Source organism: Macrobrachium nipponense, chromosome 32 (assembly GCF_015104395.2).
Source record: "Macrobrachium nipponense isolate FS-2020 chromosome 32, ASM1510439v2, whole genome shotgun sequence".
In the NCBI taxonomy this organism is placed as follows: domain Eukaryota; kingdom Metazoa; phylum Arthropoda; class Malacostraca; order Decapoda; family Palaemonidae; genus Macrobrachium; species Macrobrachium nipponense.
In genome coordinates this window covers 11,616,188-11,636,644 of record NC_061094.1, presented here as the reverse complement: position 1 = coordinate 11,636,644, position 20,457 = coordinate 11,616,188, and the positions used below count along the sequence as shown (strand labels likewise).

General features: G+C 46.0%; 2 protein-coding genes across 2 annotated transcripts in view; one reads left to right on the top strand and one right to left on the bottom strand.

Annotated features, from left to right (window-relative positions):
* Positions 1-20,457, top strand: part of LOC135207214 (HEAT repeat-containing protein 1-like) — a 333,967-nt gene that overhangs the window by 121,188 nt on the left and 192,322 nt on the right. The gene's annotated exons all lie outside the window — the stretch shown is intronic.
* LOC135207096 (uncharacterized) overlaps positions 1-20,457 on the bottom strand; it is a 50,781-nt gene that overhangs the window by 2,968 nt on the left and 27,356 nt on the right. Inside the window, exons 3-4 of the mRNA XM_064238700.1 lie at positions 5,445-5,570; positions 5,144-5,245 (exon numbers count right to left, since the gene is read on the bottom strand). Of these exons, the coding sequence (XP_064094770.1) occupies positions 5,144-5,245; positions 5,445-5,570 (228 nt within the window). The remainder of the gene's footprint in view (positions 1-5,143; positions 5,246-5,444; positions 5,571-20,457) is intronic.

Here is a 20,457-nt window from a genome sequence, read left to right as displayed (position 1 = left end):
CAAAGAACCAGTCTAGGTTTCCAGCTAGGGGTAAGTGAAGTCTTCGATTTGATGTTTCAAATGATCGTATCAAGTCATGAAGGTTCTTTGTTATCCTCTATGTTCAGGCCCCTGTTCCTGAACACAGCAGATAACATGCTTCTATACCCCTTTATCATAGATACTGCCAATTGAGATTCCTCTCTCAGATATAGAAGGAAATCGGCAATTTCGGTCACAGAGGTATCGGAGGAGGACAGCTTCTTCGCCTTACACCATCTACGGAAGACTTCCCATCTACGACTTCCCACTTCGATTGGTAGATCCGCATGGTAGAGGATCTTCGTGCTCTTGCAATTGCTTTTGCAGCTTTGCGAGAAAAGCCTCTCGCTCTGACCAATCTTTCGATAGTCGAAAAGGCAGTCAGTGGGCGAGAGCGTGGGATGTTTTTGTGATACCCTCTTTTTGAAATTGGGGTTGTCTGAGCAGATCTGTCCTTTCGGGAAGAGATCTGGGGAAGTCCACCGTCCATTCCAGTACCTCTGTGAACCAATCTCGAGCGGGCCAAAAGGGAGCGATTAGGTTATCCTCGTTCCTTCCGAGGACACGAACTTTCTTATCAACTTCCCCCAGTATCTTGAACGGGGGGAAAAAGCGTATGCATCTATGCCCGACCAATCCATGAGAAGGGCATCAATTGCTAGGGCTCTGGGATCCTCCAAACCCCTAACGAGCAGTTCTCCATCCTTCTGGAGAGGAACGTCGCAAACAGATCTACTTGAGGTTTCCCCCATAGAGACCACAGCTTCTGGCAGACTTCTGAATGAAGGGTCCATTCTGTAGGAAGGACCTGGTTCTTCCTGCTCAATCTGTCTGCCTTATATTCCTTCCTCCTTGAACGAATCTTGTTAGGAGTACTGTCTTTCGTTCCTCCGCCCAGATTAATAGAGCTCTTGCTAACTCGTGAAGGGAGAAAGATGTGTCCCCCCTCTCTGCTTTCTGATATATGCCAGAGCCGTGGTGTTGTCCAAGTTGACCTGGACCACCACGCCTCTGACATCCTCTTCGAAATGTCTCAGAGCCAAATGAATGGCTAGAAGCTCTTTCGCATTTATGTGCCAGGACATCTGTTCTCTCGTCCAGATGCCTGACACTTCCTTCGTCCCTAGTGTTGCTCCCCATACTATTCCCGAGGCGTCGGAGAACAACTCTAGGCGAGGGTAATCCCTCGTTCTTTCTCTGAGGTTCTAACCACCATCGCAAAGTGGTTCTTGACGTTTCCCTGTAGAGTAAAAGAATCTGCCAGTTCTCCTGTCTTCCTGTTCAACACACTCCTCAGGTAGAACTGCAGAGGTCTCTTGTGCAGCCTCCCTAGAGAAAACGAACTGCTCTAGCGACGAAAGGATGCCCAGAAGACTGAGCCATATTCCCTTCGCTGAGCTTCGCTCTTCTCTAGGAAGGCCGAGATCTTCTCTAAAAGTCCATTTTTCACTCGAACAATCTTCTTGGATGAAATGCCTCGAAAACCCCGAGAATCCATCCGAATCCCCCAAGCCCCAGATAAGACAATGTCCTGGCTGGGGATCGTCTGAGATTTCTCGAGGTTCACGAGCAATCCTAGAGATTTCACTAGATCAAGAGTTGTTTCCAAGTCCTCCAAACACTGCCGTCTTGACTTCGCTCTTATGAGCCAGTCGTCCAAGTAGAGTGATATTCTCACCCCCTTCAAGATGTAGCCATCTTGCTACGGTTCCTCATCAATGCCGTAAACACCTGAGGAGCCGTCGAGAGGCCGAAGCACAAAGCCCTGAATTGGTAAATCCTTCCCTGCACCATGAATCGAAGATATTTTCTCAATGAAGGATGCAGGGGGACGTGAAAGTAAGTGTCCTGAGGTCGAGGGAGACCATCCAATCTCCTGACACAGAGCCGCAAGGACTAGAGTGGAAGTCTCCATGGAGAACTTTGTCTTCTCCACCCTGAAGACGGTTCAATGCGCTCCGAACGGTCCAGCACAGGCCTCCACCCTCGCCCGAAGCTTTTGGCACTAAGAAAAGGCGATTGTAAAAGCCCCGGGAGTTGAGGATCCTACACTGTCTCGATGGCCTCCTTCTCCAACATTTGCTGTACTAGACCCAACAGGGATTCCCTTTTGCAGGATCTTGTACCTCGCTGACAGCTCCCTAGGTGTCGTCGTCAATGGAGGTCTGTCTCTGAAGGGGATGAGATATCCTTTCTTGATTACTTCCAGAGACCAAGAACTACTTGTCTCGAGGCCCCCGCGTTCTAGAAAACTCAGCAGCCTGGCCCCCACTGGTGCTTGGAGGACTGGTATCTCACTTGGACTTCTTCGCTGCTCTAATGGAAGAAGACCTTCCTCTTCTTTTCCACTCCTCCTCCTACTAGGGGCTTGGCCATGATGAGCTCCCTCGAAAGGGCGGTCTGAGTACTTCTTGGCTCCCTCTTCGTGGCAGACAGCTGGTCTTGACTTCTTAGCTGATTGTACTTAGCAAGTCCTGTGTTGCCTTCTCAGTCAGCGAGTATGAAATATCCCTCACTAACTGAGAAGGGAACAGCTGTTTAGACAGAGAGACGCCCTCTGAACTGGAGAGACTGCTTTCCTTAAAAATGAGCTAAAGACAGCTCTCTTCTTTAGAATTCCTGCCCCGAAAAGGGATGCCACTTCCACTGATCCATCTTGAACCGCCTTATCCATACAGGCGAGCACACTATGCAGGACTTCGGGTTCCAAGAAATCGGGGTTTTGCATCTTCTTGGCCAAAGCCCCAAGGGACCAGTCTAGGAAGTTAAAAACTTCCAAGACATGGAATACTCCCTTGAGGAGATGGTCCATTTCCGACATAGTCCAGCTTGTCTTAGCAGATGGAAGCGCGTGTCTTTCTTGCCGAGTCCACTAAGGTCGAGAGTCTGTGTTCTGCGAAGCAGGAAACAGCGAGTCCCATTGCTTCTCCCGTGTTATACCAAATCCCTCTCCTTCCCGATAGTCTGGAAGGGGGACAGGTAAACACAGTCTTCCCCGCCTCCTCTTTGGATTTAAGCCAATTCCCAAAAGCCTGGCAAAGCCCCTCTTCATTGAGATGGTATGCTGCATCTTCAAAAAAGAGGAAGACTTTGAAGTCTTCGTGCTTGAGCATAAAGACCGAGGAGAAGGAGGAGCAGCAGGACTCAGAGACTCTCCAAATTCTTTCAGTAAGAGGGCTGCCAAGGTCTTATAGTCCGAAAGACCTGCCCCCTTATTTGCTTCCGTAGTCTGAAAAAATCTCCAAATCTTGACCGGTCACATTAGGAGAAGAGTGCGCAACCGGAGGAGGACTCCTCTCTAAGCAAGGTGAGGGGCTATTAGCAGTACCGACTCTAACCTGACAAGGGCTACGGCCGCCTGTGCAACATCTTAAGTCCCTGCCAGGAAAAGGCCGATCTTGCCCTTTGCCTCTACTTGCATCAAGACTATCCTGATAAGCACGACGGCCGCCTGTGCGACAACTAACGTCCCTATCAGGAGAAGGTCTTGAATGCTTAAAACCTCTCACAGAATCAGCCACATCCTGACAAGGGCTACGGCCGCCTGTGCGACATCTAGAGACCCTGCCAGGAGAAAACTGATCCTGCGAAAAGTCCCAAAGAGGAGCCTCCTGGTCCACTTCTAACTCCATGTAACAATGAAGAAGGAGATCCTGGTTCATGGCGGCCTGGCTGGCTCTGGTTGGCGCCAGGCGCTTGGATGATGTGTCATTCCTGGGGAGTTTATCGCGGCTGGAAGGCGCCTGGTAGGAGGCTCAGGCGCTTTTCTGTATTTACTGATAGGATCCTCTCGCCTTGTAGGCGTTTTGCGCCTGGCAGGCGCCTCGTCCGAGCTGTCAGACTTCTATCGGACGGGATTTCTTAACGGGAAGGAAGCGATCCTTTCTCCTGGGAGGATCCTTCTTCAAAACTCCCACCAACGAAGATATCTGTTGTTGCATTTCTCTTAGGATCTTCGTAGCGGCGTCTTCTTTCTCCGTATCCAATCTAGGGGAAGGAGGATTTGATGAATAGATTTCCTTCCTCTTCTTTTCCGGCGGATAGTCTTCCGGGAAATCTTCCGGGCTAGAGTCCAAAGCTGGCGACTTCCATGATCTTTTAGAAGGTCTCGACAGCTTGTCCGAACTCCATCCTTTCTTTGAAGAAGAATCGGATGAAGAAAAACACTGTTTCAGGATGCCTTTCCAACGGCTATCCTTGGCAGTCTGGGACGCTACTACAGATCCTGCCGAGGGGACGCCTGACCGGTGGGGATTCTCTGAAACCTCCCTGCGGCTTTCGACATTCCTTCTCCTCTGGGCTTGGGAGCTTGGAAGAGGTCTAGACCTGGGAGCGAGGCAGAGCCGATCAGACACACCCTCCACTTCACTGGGAACACTTTCACTTTGCTTACCTTCTAAATCCTTCAATTTGCATTCCATCTTCAAAAGGGAAGCCTTCAAATTTGCAATTTCCGATGTTGAACTTGCAGAACCTGATAATTGAGAAGGTAAAGCTGTATGGGAGGAAGCTATTACATTAGAGATAGGCACTAGACTACTAACTGGCTCGTTAGAGACCGACCTACTCAAACATTTGGAAGAGGCTTTTCTCCAGCCCTATCCCTTTTCAATCAAATATGAGTTAAGAACCTTCCATTCCTCCTCATTTAAATTCTTACATTCATCACATGTATTCGATTGTGAACATTCATTCCCTCTACATCTCTTACAAGTAGTGTGAGGGTCTACCGAAGCTTTCGGTAGTCTCACATTACAACTTTCATCCACACACACTCTGAACGAAAAACTAGAGTCAGACATTCTGAGAAAAATCGAAATCCAAAAAACAGTCAAATACGCCATCAAAATATCAGTCTAGAAGATCAACGGCGATGAAACACGAAAGTCAAAGTCAGGAGGAACTAGCAACGATGTTACTAGTACCGGTGACAGAGAAAATCTGGTTCTAGAACGGTAATGGTTCCTATTCCTGCCACCCAGCGGCAGGCCGGCAGATCACCTGACCTAACTGTAGCGTGTGCCGCTAAATTCGAATTTCTGTTGGGACGACGGAGTCTATAGCTAAGTATATAACTGACAGGGAAGTTGAATGTATGAAATTTAAAATTTTCAGTCCTTACCATAAGAGGTTTATCAACAATGTCTGACTGAGGGAGAAACGACTGCCATCCCCATATCATGGCTAAGAAGTTGTACTGCATTTCAATGTTCTTCAAGCAATCCTAGGAGTGATAAATTTTACAAAAGATATTTTAATAAGAATTATATGCTGTTTTTACAGAACATTAATATAATCTGTGTATCACAATGAAATAATCTATTTCATTTAGCATAATTTTGTCTACTATTATAATTATTTATCTTATTCCACAATAACTTTATTGCATATGGAAACATAATATTAAATGCAACTACGCATACCTTGAGAACACAAGCCATAATTCTGTTCCTTATTTTAATTCCTGCTGACCCAAACTGTTCAATTTCAAATGCTCCTTTGGTTGCTTTCAGCAGCAGTAGCAGATGTCCTTCACTTAGATCTTGACCCTACAAAATCACAAATTCACACAATATAGCCATTTAGCTAAAATATATAATTGCAATAACACACACAAACAACACTATGACATTTCTGAAACAATGGAATATATTATGGATATCATGCATACATAAGTCTTTTATATATAAAAGTAATACAGTGTTCCCCCCGTATTCGCGGGGGATGCGTACCAGACCCCCCCGTGAATAGTTAGAATCCGCGAATGTTTGGAACCCCTATAAAAGCGCTAAAAACAGCCTATTTTGTTAGTTAAAACTTAAGAAAAACGACTAAAAATTTTCATACTTGGTTTTTTTAATAGTTTTATCACAAAAAGTGCATTTTATGATGAAATTGATCACAAAAACCAGGAATTTGTGGATATTTCTCATAGAAAAATACCGCGAATGCGCGAATTTTCCGCGAATAATGCAGGGAAACGTTCCCAAGAGAAATCCGCGAATGTGTGAGTCCGCGAATCCGGAGAACGCGAATACGGGGGGTCCACTATACTGAATAATATAGTAACTGGAGATTAATTTGGTAGTTATTTAATGGTACATCTCACCACATGTAGCATTTGTGTACAAGAAGAAAACTCAATTAATTAGAGTTGGAAAATGCTGTTAATAACTTGACTGGGAGTCTAGCTCTGCTATAAAAAAAGACATTTTTTAATAAAATACGATTTTATATATCGCGTATCATGCGACTTTTTAAGGGGGGGGGGTCGCATCTTACATGAGATATAAAATTTGAGATATGCATCTTTTCCATGGATATTTTAAAAAAAGTTTTGTTTTACTTGACTGCATCCAATAATATTATATGTAATTTCATATTACTATTTGTTTGTATTTGTTAGAATTATCTAACTCAAATCAATTTTAAGGCAAGTCTTTATACTTCAACTTACCTGCACCATTATCCAGAACAATTTCTTCTTGGCTTCAAATTCTGATTCATTAATTAATTCACTTTTTATCGGCAGAAAAAAAGAACACCCGTTCTTCTGTCCGACAGGTAGCACAAGACTGTACTCTCCTTGTCGGATCAAAAACAGTCAACAACTCCGTTTTCTTTCGCTTGTCCGAAACTCTCGAACAACGTTGAAATATAAGACGGGAAAGCAAAACTGTTTCCTTATAAGGAATACATTTAACATTAAATTAATTAATTCAATTAGAATACAAAAGGGGAAAGTTACGAATTTACATTTAATATTAACAAACGGCAATCATTCAGTTTACTTTCCGTCCATAAACGAACACCAGAAATGGGGACAAAAAGTAAGAAACAAACAAACTAGTCAATTCGACTATTCTCCCACGAATGAAATTACCATTCTCCAATCAACTATTTCTATATCTTCCCCAACCAACAAAAGAAAAGTGGTTACACAAAGAACCATTTTGACAGATTAACTCGAGCAACAAAAGACAACCTTTATAAACAAAACAAACCATTGTTTACAATCTACCCTCCCAAGCTAAACTTCATTATTAGGTTTCTGGAGGCAAGAGCAGTACTACGGGTAGGCCTAGTAGATATTTCATTAGGCAAAGATGTTCCAGTGGTCAGGTATTTCATCTGTCTCCAACTCACTAATATTTTCTTCTTGTTCTTCAATTTGAACATATAAATTAGGATCATTAAGCTCAGAATATAATTCTAAAGGTATTAAAAAACTAACATTAATTTCACTTTCACTTTTATCAGGCTTAACAATACGAACAGTACGTACAACACCTTCGTTATCACTGAATGTTTCAACAATTCTAACCAATGGCCAATAAGTTCTAGATTTGGAAGGTAATTTAAAGAGAGCAATTTCCCCCTTTTCCCTTTTCCCATTTTCTAGGGGATGAAAAGAAGATCTATCCTTTTCTTTCAAACTTACTAAACATTCAGAAAGCCACCTTTCCTTAAAGCTTTCGTAAAGTCCATCTCTAGTTTCCAAAGTACGAGCAAGGAGAGAAGAATACTCATCCTCCTCACCATACTCCCACTCAGGAACTTGTTCAGAATCACCAAAACATTAATGAAGGAATAAATCTGCCAACCAAGAAATGATTAGGAGAAATTATATCTATCTCATTTTCACAAGATCTATAAGTTTAAAGGCCTATTATCAAAATTTTCTGAATGTCTGAGAGGAAAGTGACAAATTCAGAAAATGAAGGAGTAAATCTACCAAGAGTTTTAAAAAGGCAATGCTTAATTGTAATTTTAATTAATCTTTCCCAAACAGCACCGTACCACGCTGCGTACACAGGGATAGTCTTATGAGAAATTGAAGCGACCCTAAACTTCTCCTCAAACTCAGAAGTAAGTAACTGTTCAATTATATTACCAGCCTGAACAAAGGACTTGGCATTATCTGAATAAACAGCAACAGGAACTCCAAACCTATTAGAAAATCTAATAAAAGCTAATATAAATTCTGAGGTTGACATAGACTGGACAACTTCCAAATGTATTGCTCTTGTATTAAAACAAGTGAAAAATAAGATGTACGCCTTAAATTTTTCTCCATTTTTCTCCCTCAACCATAAGTGGCCTGTATAATCCACACCCAGTATGAGCAAAAAGGAACACTCAATTAACCCTGGAAGATGGAAGCGAAGAAGGAGAAGGATACTTCACTGTGCTAGCATTATAACGCTTGCAATACAATACAATCCTTAAGGACAGACAAAACTGCTTGCCTAGCCTTCACAATCCACAAACCATGCATGCGCAAATAACTAAGAGTGGATTGCAAACCCATATGCATAGACTTACAATGGGCAAAATAAAATCAAACAACACGGGTCAAATGACGCTTCTTATCCACAAGAATAGGATTGACAATACCAAATTTTAAAAGTAATGTTTGTCAATCTGACCTTTAGTTCGCATTATGCCATTATCATCCAGAAACAAATTAAACTGCCTAACTAAAGGTGGAACTTCAACTAAAGAATTTTTATTCTTTAGATAAGATAATTCAAGAGGAAAAGCTTCCTCTTGCATTAACCTTAGAAGGTAATTAGAAGCTGCCTCACAGGGTCAGCTTGAATTTTCCTAAAACTTATGTACAACAGTAAATACCTTAGAAACTACACTATTAACTAAAGTCTAGGAAAAAACTAGAAAAACTTACTAATTTATTTACAAAGAGGTTCCTTTTAGGAAACAGATTACAGGAGAAATTAAGTCACCCTTCACATTATCAGGAATACAACCCAAAAGACCCTTAGGCTACTCGTCAGGAGAATTCAACTAAGAAGGCCTTTGATCCCAAAGACTGAAATTTTCAAGAAATGCTTACAAGTACAAGGTTTATAAGTAATCAGCCTGACTGCTAGATGAAGGAATATAAGCTAATGAAACTCTACAAAATCTATCAGAAATCCTATCTAACAGATTAGAAATTTCCTTCAACCTATTATTCACAAATGTGTTTCTCTTAGGAGCCCTATTAGTAAGAATCCAACTAAGAACTACTTGGCTATCTATAAAAAGAGTTATGCTTTCAATTTTAGTTCAATTTAATAGATTATTTTCAAAAATAGTATCAAAACACTTCAAAGCTAATTGGGCGGCCAAAGTTCTAAAGTCGGGAGAGTTTTCTCCTTAATAGGGCTAATCTTAGTCTTAGCAAATATCAGGGAACTATGACCACCTTACACGGCATACATAGCACAACCATAAGCTTCCTTCGAAGCATCTGCAAACAAAAACAGTTTGATAGGAGCATCAGTTTTCTAAGTTTGTCTGGCAAAAAGAAGCTTGACTAACCTCACTGTAAGAACTGCAAAATTTACTCCATAACTTTGCAATTTCAGCACTTGCCGTTTCATCCCAGTTCGAAACTTGCTGGCACAACTTACGAATAATAAGCTTGCCCTGCAGCATTATAGGTGCAAATATGCCAATAGGATCAAAGACAGAAGACAAAGCTGACAAAATCTGATGCTTTGAGGATGCATCCTTGTTCAATTGCTTAACCTTTAATTGTAAGGTATCCTGGTTAGAGTCAAATATATCCTAAAATCTTCATTTCAGAAGAAGCTACCTTTTCATCTTCATCAAGAGTAGATAACAAAGCAGGACAATTAGAACCCCACTCCCGTAAAGGCAACGCCCCCTGAATTCATAATTTCCTCAATAGAATTGATAATAAATGGTGCCTGGGCTCCCTGATTAGAAGAGAGCACCAAGTTATCCATATAAAATTGTCTTTAATCAGAGAAGCTACTTCATTCCCTCTATAACTAGACAAATGATGTTGAATAATATAATTCAATATAAAAGGAGAACTTACAAATCCAAAAATTATGGTATTATACCTATAAGCAACAAACTTCCCATTTATCTTTAAAAAGAAACAAAATCTATTTCGATCAGACTCTAAAGATAACCTAACTTGGAGAAAAGCCTTCACTATATAGCTACAACTACATAATCATTATTCCTGAAACACAAAACCAATGACAACAAGTTGTTCATCAAATCAATACCAGGAAAAGCGGCTTCATTTAATGAAGGAGCTTTTCCACCTTTAAACTACAATTGAATACAGGACGGATTTTAGTGGTGGCTTTCATCATTTCTTATGACAGGACGATGAGGAATGAATACTGGCCTGCGGCTCTATTTTTAACAGGCTCAATAATGCCAAGCTCCTCCTGTCTATCAAAACTTCCTCATATTTAGAAGCTATATTCTGATCTTCTAATTTAGAGTAAATCCGCTCGGCAACTGCCAATGAAATCTTTAAATTGTTAGGGACTTTTTCAATTAAATCCTTTTTCCATGGTAACTGAACGTGATAATGTCCTTCATGAAAAGAAATTGATTTAGCAAATTCAAGCAAACTTGTTGGTCTTCATAAGGAAGTGAAAATTTCATCTTTAATCCCAATCGATTCTAAGTTATAGAAATTGTCGAGTCCATACTCGACACAAGAATCAGGAAAGATATCACTCAATGGATCGAAACTTATAGCCTACTGGATTAACTGCAAAATTTACTAATAATTTATGTTTTCCAAGTTGCTTAGGAGGAACAAATTCCAGTAGTCTAATCTTATCAGGCTCAGAAGTCTGTTTAATCTCCAAATTAAGGGAAGAATTATAAAAAAACTCTAGATTCTCTGTTACATTCAGGTACATATTTAATCTCCTTATTAGGAATAAACCTAACAGATTCAACTTTACCATTTACCTCTTGGTCTATTTTCCAAGATTTTATTACTATCAATTATAGGACAAGGCTCTACCTCTCTTATTGGTTTACCTCTAACACAAGGTTCATAAGAATCAATTCTCATCATAAAAAAGCTTCCTTTGAGAAGGATGAACAAAATTGACTACTGTACCAAATGGAATAACCCCATTTGCTAACTTAATTACTCTAACCTTAATATTAAATAACTCTACAGAGTCTAAATCTAACTGACTAAATTCCTGAAGGATATCATTCCCTAGGATACCTAATATATTTACAATTTCAGAATTCCTTCCTGGGTAATTATTACATACAGAATAACCTGCAGATTCCAAATTTTTAACTACAGAAGGCAAACATAGGAATTTGGAGGGAAAGATTAAAATTTTCTAATGCAAAAAAAATGACAACTAGACTTTATCCCACAAGGCATTGTTTAAATCAGCTACCAAATGAAATCCCTCACTAACTCTAGCTGGCAACCCAAAAAGAAGAAATTAACCTAGATAAAGGAGCACCACAATAATCTCCTAATTTACAATCAACAATTTGTTTATTAATAACACTAACTGGGCTCCAGTGTCTAATAGAAAACAACATTTAAAAGATTTCCTACCCCTACCAACTTTGAGTGTAATGAAGGGAACAAATATTCAGACCCTGATTGACAACTTAATACTTTTTAACCAAAATCCTTAATAGCATGAGGACACATTGCTCCATGATGTTCAGATTTATTGCAAGAAAAACATTTATAAGGTAACAAAGATTTATTTCCCGGACATTCCGAGACCCTATGCCTATCACTCAAGCATTTAATGCATAAAGTTAGTTCTTCAGCTCTATTCTTCCTAGCTTGCAAAGTATCAAACCTAGTACATTTAGAAGAGTTATGACCTGTTTCTTTACAAAATTTACATCTACCAGAAGATAAAGGTTTACTGGTGAATTGAACTTTATTAGAGTCATTACTAGCAGTAGATTTATTACTATACTTTTGATTGTTGGAAATTACGGTCTTTACCTTCATATTTAACTTAGGTTTTGCACCAGAATTTTCATTATGACCTAAACTAAGGCGTGCAATAATACTCTGATAATTATCTAACAACTGGTTAAAATTAGGATAAGAAGATCCTGTAGTTCTAGAGAGTTCTATAAAAAATTTCTAGGAGTTTTCCTATTTACAATTTTGCTAATTAGGCAATAGGGCAGGCCGAATCGACTTCAATCAGATCTATAACCAAGTCCCACTTCAAATCAATGAATTTATCATTCAAAGACCTAACCAAAGATTCTACTTCACTAAGAGATTTTACTTCAGAAGTGTTCAAAACTTCACCTATTACTTGATCAATTACGTATGTTGTCTTCATCCAGAAAATTAAGATCTAATTGCTTAAAAGCCAAATCAAAACCCTCATCATTTACTGTAATGTTTTCTACTATACTTAACGCTTCACCTAACAAATAACCCATTAAATAAATAAACCTTTGAGCATTAGTTAAGTTAGGCATACCAGCCAAAGCATTATTAAAAGCCTTCTTAAAGTTAAAATAGGCAAATGGATTAACTGCCATTGTTTTCAAACTTCTGAATCTGAATAGGAGGGAGAGGTTAATTTTTATAAATTTACTAGAACCATTTTGAGAAGTATCTTACCTCCAAACAAATTATCCATAAATTTTACTCTAAATTCTGACAGAGTTTTCTGTATTTCATAATGATAATCTCTTGCTGCTTGCATAACACTATCTAGTTCATCTTCAGCAGCAATTTCACAAATGCTTGCATCAAAATTCTCAACTATTACTAAATTAGCATCAATTTTATGAATAAATTCTTGTAACAAATGACTATTAATTTAGATCGTCCTTTAAAGAGTCAACCTTCTTAACATCAAGTTATTAAACCCTTAACATAAGCCCTCTTTTTAATTAACTTTTTTATTTCAGAATCAGTCATCTTGAACAATGCTATTAACCAATGCTAAATTACCCAAAGAAAAAATCTAAACTTAACTTAATCAAGTCAATGCAAAGCAAGTTATCATCAATTACTTCATAATGAAAATATACAGCATACTATGCTAACAGCAAATTTAGGCTAGCCTACCTCAAACTTTATCAATAATAATTTAGATTACACTTAATATCAGCTAGGCTAATCAACAGGTTAATTTAAATGAAAAGGTTACTAACTTAACCTAAAACTAACTTAATCTAAACTTAAATTAATACAAGTATCATAAGGACCAATACTGCTCCTTTCCTTATAAGGAATAACAACAGTATACAAAAAATCCTAACATTACAAAACCCAGATGAAACCAAGAGAAAAAAAAAATATACTTGACACTAGAACAGCTAAACTAACTTACCTAGGCCTTTGCTCATAATAAAAGTCAGCCATTCTCCGAGCCAACTTCACATTTCCATCAATATTGAGGTGTATTCCATCCCTGGCATAAAGGCGTGGGTCAGAAAATCCCTTAACCCCTTTCATTAGAAACAAAAACTATCCTTGCCCTTCCATTTGTTCAACCACTTATTTGAATTTATTAGATTTAGCCTTAAAATCCTGCCGCAACGCATCAAAAATGACAATTTGTCCAAAATTGCATTTTTCCTAACTATACAAATGAGGTCCTTTTACAATAGGAAGATACTAGCGGCAGCTGGATAGGTCGTAAGCTTTCGAACAAGGGGTTCGGTAGTTAACTGCTTGTCCGACAGGCGCGCGCGCGCGACTGGGAGGTAAACAAATCACTTTTGCTTTGGCCCAAGCAAAAACTGCAGAGTGAGGGGTGGCATGAGGTGGGGCTATGTGTAAAAGACCTCAGGTTGTATAGTTTTAGGAAAAATGCAATTTTGGACAAATTGTCATTTGTTCCGACACGGCATACAAACCTTCGGTCCTTACAATAGGAAGACTCACTTTCTTGGTGGGTGGAATCTGAGTCTTTTTGTGAATCAGACTGGTGTTCGCCCTACCTTGGAAGCCTCCCTGGTCGTAAGAGCGAGGGAGGGATCCAAGCCTCTGTCCGATTGATCGGGGTGTGCACCGCAGGATCAATGGTCAGACCTCTGGACCGAGTACTAAGAGAGGGCATGCGCATCTCTTAGTACCAGCAATGCAAGAACTTGTTCCTGTACAGGAGCAAATATAAAGTCATGGGTTTGACTCTTGTAGGCATCCACTTCCCCCCCTTGTAGAAGGAAGTGGTGGATATTCTGCTCCTATCCTAGTGAAAAGGGATAGGATGGGCTCTGTCATATAGCTCACCTGCATCTCGTCCTCATCCAGCGTAGTGACGACCATGGCCCTCTGCCCACAGGTAGAGGGGAAGGAAAAGATGGGAAGAGAGAGCCAGTCATCACTCACTCACATCCATCCACACAGTCACACCAGGCTCGATGCTGTTCAGCCTGCGAGGGTCTGGGTTAGCTACACAACTTGTTGAGCAGCCACCCACGGTCCCAAGGAAAAGGTATCCAAGGACCTGTGGGCAATATCCCGAAGGTAGAAGGACGTAAAGGTAGTCTGGTTAGACCAGACCCCTGCCTTCAGGACCTGCGCCACGGAGAAGTTCTTGCGAAACGCCAACGAGGGGCCAATACTTCTGACTTCGTGAGCTCTCGGACGGGACGTACGGATGTCGTCACTACCATCAGCCTCATACGCCTCCTGATGACCTCACGCAGCCAGAATGAAAGATGTGTTCTTGGATACTTCTTTCTTGGTGGACCCCGGTGCTAACGAAGAGGCGTCGACACTCAGGCCTGAGGTGTCGAGTTCTCTTCAGATAGCGCCGTAGCGCCCTCACAGGACAAGCAGCATCTCATCCGCATCATTATCGGTGAAGTCCAATAGGGAGGGAATCGTGAATGACTCGAACCTGTCATCAGGGACTGACGGTTTCTGAGTATTCGCAACGAAGTTCGGGACGAAATCGAGCGTCACGGATCCCCATCCCTGGAGTGTCGTACATCATAGGAAAGACCATGAAGTTCCCCTACTCTCTTCGCCCCGATCCAGGGCCAGCAAGAAGAGGGTCTTGAGGGTCAGATCCCTGTCTGACGACTCTCGGAGTGGCTCGAACGGTGTTCGAGTCAGACTCTAAGGACGAGATCACGTCCCACGCAGGGGGCCTGAGTTCCCTGGGTGGGCAAGACCTCTCGAAGCTCCTCATCAGCAAGGAGATCTCGAACGAGTTCGAGATGTCCAGCCCCCTCAGTTTCAGGACGAGCGCCAAGGCGGCTCTGTATCCTTTAACTGTGGGGGACTGAAAGGAGCTTCTCTCGGCGAAGAAACACGAGGAAATCCGCTACCTGCTGAAGAGTGGCTCTGAGAGGAGATAGACCCCGTCTACGACACCAACCACAGAAGACGGCCCACTTCCCCTGGTACACAGCTGCAGAGGACTGACGGACGTTTCCAGCCATCTCTGTTGCTGCGCTACGAGAAAAGCCTCTCGTTCGCAAGAGATGGTGGATAACAGCCAGCCGTGAAGACGTAGGGACTGGACTGCTCGGTGGTACCCGCTCGACGTGTGGCTGGGCGAGAAGGTTGTGCCAAGGGGGAATCTCTCTCGGTTTCTCCTGCGAGAAGAGCCAGCAGGTCCGGATACCAAATGGCCTGTGGCCATTTGGGAGCCACCAGGATCATCCTGAGATTCGGGGTGACCAGCGCTCGACTGATCACCTTGCGAATCAGGCTGAACGGGGGAAAGGCATAGGCGAAGAGGTTGTCCCACGGGTGTTGAAGAGCGTCCTCGGCAGCTGCCCAGGGGTCCGGCACGGCCGAGAAGAACACCTGGAGCTTCCTGTTGTGCCGGGTGGCGAACAGATCCACGACTGGTCGCCCCCACAGGTCGAAGAGCCTTTCCGCCACGTCCTGGTGTAGAGACCATTCGGTCCCTATCACCTGATCCCGACGGCTGAGCGTGTCTGCTACTACATTCCTCTTCCCTGGAATGTAGCGTGCCGACAGCTCTATTGAGTGTGCCTGAGCCCACTCGTGCACCTGCCGAGTCAACTGGTACAACGGGAGAGACACTAGGGCCCCCCTGTTTGTTGAACGTAGGCCACCACCTGTGGGTGTTGTCGCACATCAAACCCCACTGGATGTCCCATCAAGCGGTCCTGAAACTCTTGGAGAGCGAGGAACGCTGCCTTGAGTTCCAGTACATTGATGTGAAGGTGCTTGTCGTTCTCGTCCCACACTCCTGAAGTCAGCAACTCCTCCAGGTGTGCGCCCCATCCCTCGGTCGATGCGTCTGAGAACAGCTGCATGTCCGGGGGGGGAGTGCTCAGAGGCACTCCTCTTAAGAGGTTCCTGTCGTCGAGCCACCAGGCTAGGTCCTGCCTCCAACCTCCTGTGTCAGTGACACTGGCGAAAGCTTGGGGGATCCGTCGCATGTGACCAAACTCTCCTTTAGTCTCCCATTGAAGAGACCGCAGGTGAAGACGCCCGTGAGGGACTAACTTCTCGAGTGACGACAGGTGTCCGATCACGACTTGCCATCGCTTGAGCTACCTGTTCCTGCCGCGACAGGAACTGGTTGGGCTGCCTCTCTGAATCTGCTGATCCGCGAGTCTGCGGGGAAGACTCGCCCTGCTACCGTGTCGATCAGCATACCCAGGTACTTCATCCTCTGCTTGGGCTCGAGATCGGACTTCTCGAAGTTCACAACGATCCCCAGATCGCGACAGAACTCGAGCAGTCGATCCCTGTCCTGTAGCAACTGCGAGCGGGAGCTCGCCAGGACTAACCAATCGTCGAGATACCTCATCAGACGTATCCCGTGCGAATGGGCCCAAGCAGACACCAGAGTGAACACTCGCGTGCACACCGTGGGGCGGTTGAGAGACCGAAGCACAGTGCCCTGAACTGGTACACCGTCCCGTCGAGGATGAAGCGGAGGTACTTTCTGGAGGACTGATGAATGGGTATTTGGAAATACGCATCCTTCAAGTCCACTGAAAGCATGAAATCGTTCTCCCTGATGGAGTCGAGCACTGAGCCGTGCCGTCTCCATCGTGAACCGGGTCTGGCGAACGAACGGTTCAGGGGAGAGAGATCTATCACCGGGCGCCAGCCTCCCGTAGACTTTTCCACCAGGAAGAGTCGACTGTAAGAAAAGCCCGGTGACTGATCCGTGACGATCTCTACAGCTCTCTTGCTCAGCATGGTCTTGATCTCCTGTCTGAGTGCTACGTCCTTCGGTGACCCGTGGACGTACGACTGCTGTTGGACCGGGTTGGAGGTGAGGGGTGGCCGAGATTCGAAGGGTAATAGATATCCCTCCCGAAGGACATCTACAATCCAGGTCTCGGCGCCGTAGCGCTGCCAAGTTGCCCAATGGCTGGCCAGGCACCCCCCCACTTCCGGTCAGCAGGTGAGGGGGAACGCCGTCCCTAGCGTTTCCCCCCTTTCTTCGGACTGGTTTCTTCCCAGAGGCCTCCACTAGGAGGGATGAGGAGGGCTGGGAGGAGGGCTGGTTACGGCCCCCCTTGCCAGAAGTCGAAGAAGACAGAGTCATTCCTCGGGGCTTCGACGCAGCAACCGTCCTTAGCAGCCGAGGAAGCGCTAGAAACGAGCTCTTAGACTTGGCCGCAGTCCGAGGCTGCCCAGAAGCCTTCGAGACTGCCTGGTGAACCAGACGGTCACTGTCCTCAGTGCGCCGTCTGTCCACCGCAGCGTCCACCATCTCTCCTGGAAGAGAGACGTGGAACTCCGTAAAGGTCCGTTTCGAAGTCCCAATGCCGCTTCACGCCCGGCCGCCCTGGAAACCCGAGTAAGGACAGCGTCCCTTCGTCGGAGAACCAGGTTGGCCCACAGGTTCACCGTCTGGTGGGCAAGGAAAGAGATGGCTCTTCCCCCAGACTGGCAAAGTCTCCTGAAGGCCGAGTCATCTTCGGGAGAAATTCCCCCAGAGTTGGCTGCGACCTTAGATACTGTGGGACCACAGATCTAGCCAGGAGACGGCCTGAAAGCTGCCATGGCGGTAGATCCAGGCCTAGTGCCTCTTGCTGCGAGAACCACAGGTTCTCGGACAGGAGCTGTTGCAGAGACACACCCGGAGTCAGCCTCGCTAACTCCGGGTTCACCTGTTTGGGCGGCATCGGATCTTCAGATGGCACGTAAAACCGACCGATGTCGTAGCAGAGGAGGGTGGAAGTAGCTTGCTAGACCTGCCAGGACTTCAGTGAAACCGTCCTGTCCTAGACAAGCGATTCAACTTGGTCCAGCACTGAGTCAGCCAGCTCTGACCGCGGCAAACCCACCGTCGGTCTGGGTTCCCTCTTCGGGCCCAGAACGACTCGAGCCGGGACGTGGGCTCGGATGGTTGGGAGCGGCGATCCTTCCCCGAGGTCGTTGTGCTGACGAATCAGCGCAATAACCTCGGCAAAGTTCCTCTGGATCTCAGGAGTGACTGCATCCTGTGGAGTCGGACCGTCCAGTCCCTCAAAACAGGAGCACTCCCGAGACCCTCCTCCCTCAAGGAGAGGAGCAGCGACAGCCCCCTCTCGGTCTCCTCCAAACCACCTGTGCGTAAGACCTGGCGTGGTCCGAGAACCGAGCCTGGTACGTACGACGACGTGGCGGGATCCTGAAGGGCGCACCCTTCACGATCACTCCTCAATACCTCGCCCTCCCGGTGTAACCCGAGGAGGTTGAAGGTATGGGAGAGGCAGACCTGACGCTCTCTCCTCGCTCACTGGCAGAACCAGCGGGCTTGGAGGACTGCAGGCGATCGTCAACCCGCGGTGGCGATCGAGCTGCAGACCTAGTCGAGCCGTCTCGCTGTGAGAACTGCTGGACGAGAACAGCGGCCCCCGGTCTCGTGTGTCAGAGGAGCTGGTGCTGGTTACCGTACCCGATCGCTCTCTGTAAGAGCGACGGTCAGGCGACCGGCGAGCTCCACTGTCACGGTGAGACCGGTGCGTGTCCTCACGGTGCGTCAGTTCGCTGGTACACCAGCCGTGGCCTGGTGCCAAGGCGAACGGGGGACCTCTTCCCAAGCCTCAGCCCGTGGGGCCGGGTCATGGACCGTCACGTCCGCGCCGGGTAGCCAGCTGCTCGCCGCTAGAGCGAGAGCTGGTATGGTGAGAGTCGCGTGAGCGGCTGTCACCAGTCTTCCGCTCCGTGCCGTGAACCTGACGCTGAGCGGACTCAGAGGTCTGGTTCCTGGCTGCACGGTCGCTGGTAGGCGACCGTACACTCGGTACCCTCTCGCGAACGAGCGGCCGAGCCGGATCCTGCTGCTGTGGCCGAACCACTGACAGCAGGTGAGGAAGTGCCGGTGTTAGCCGGCACCCCTCTGTCCCCGTAGTCTTCTTCCTTGCGGGAGAAGAGACGGGTCCTGCTCCCGAAGGAGCAGGGCGACCAGCGGAAGAAAAACCCCCCGTCTCACCAGAGCGAGACGGGCCCTTAGAAGCTCCCGAAGGAGACTTCTTTGGGGGGGGGGTTGGGGGAGGGGGGGGGGGGGGGGGGGGGAGGGGGGGGGGGGAGGCGACCTTCTTCTTCTTAGGCGGGGTGGGGGAGCCTTAGAAGAAGAAGGGGAAGAGGCGGCAGACGACGACGACGAAGAAGACGATGAAGACGACGACGACACCTTCCTCCTCTTCTCTTCTTCTTCGTCAACCTCCTCAGGACCGACGTCAGGTCTGTCATCCAGGACGGAGCGGGGCTGCTGTTGCCGAAGCAACAGGGCCCCGGACGTACCTGTCCGACGAGACCAGCCCCCGCATCGGGAGCAGCGGCGCCAGGAACGGGAACAACATCAGCAGGTGCGAGCATCACAGGAACGGCAGCAGACACGGCAGGATCAGGAACAGGAACAGCAGCGGTGGTCACGGCAGGTACGGCAGATACAGCTGGTCGAACAACGGCACAGACGTCATCGGTACCGGTGGGAGGTCAGGGGCGAGCTCTTCGGGGCACATGAAGTACGGTCGCAGGCAGCACGGCAAACCATGGTGGCGGCATCACACTCCACCCCCGAGTTACGGCGACTGGCCCCTGCAACCGATGTGTGGGTTGTCACAGAGACCGCGCTGGCTGGGTGTACACCAGGTGAGGATAGGTGACGCGTAGCCAGGTGTTGTCAGGGTCGTGGTGGTGGTTGTGACCGTAGCATGCGTAACCGCCACGGAGCCAGCGAGATGATAGAGCAGCCCTGGACACTCTGGCACGCCTGCAGTCCCAACGATGCCCACACCTGTCCGAGGTCATCCTTCACGGCAACCGCACCTGAGGAGGCAAAAGTCGGGGGTGATTAGGGAGGATCCTCTACCCGCTCGCAAGCGAAGACGAGCGGATAGAGGACCCAGAGTACAACTCTAGCTCGGGGTATCTAGCGCCCTCCTCCACACTCGACACATCGGGAGAGGAGAAGGACCTAGACAACCGCCCCCGAAGGGGAAGGCGCGAGACGTGGAAGTTGAGCGGGCGGCAGGAAAGAAGACGAAGTGTCCGTCACCCAAAGGAGTCGCGGGAGAGCTTCCCGACGACTCCTTTGGAGGCCTTCGCTTCTTCCTGCCCTCATACAAAGTCCACTGCGCCTCCGACCAGTCAATACAACATCACAGGGCTCGGCCCGGGTGCATTCGCGCCCCCGGCACCGAGCACACAACACATGAGGGTCAATCTCGGGGAATGATCTGAACTTCCCG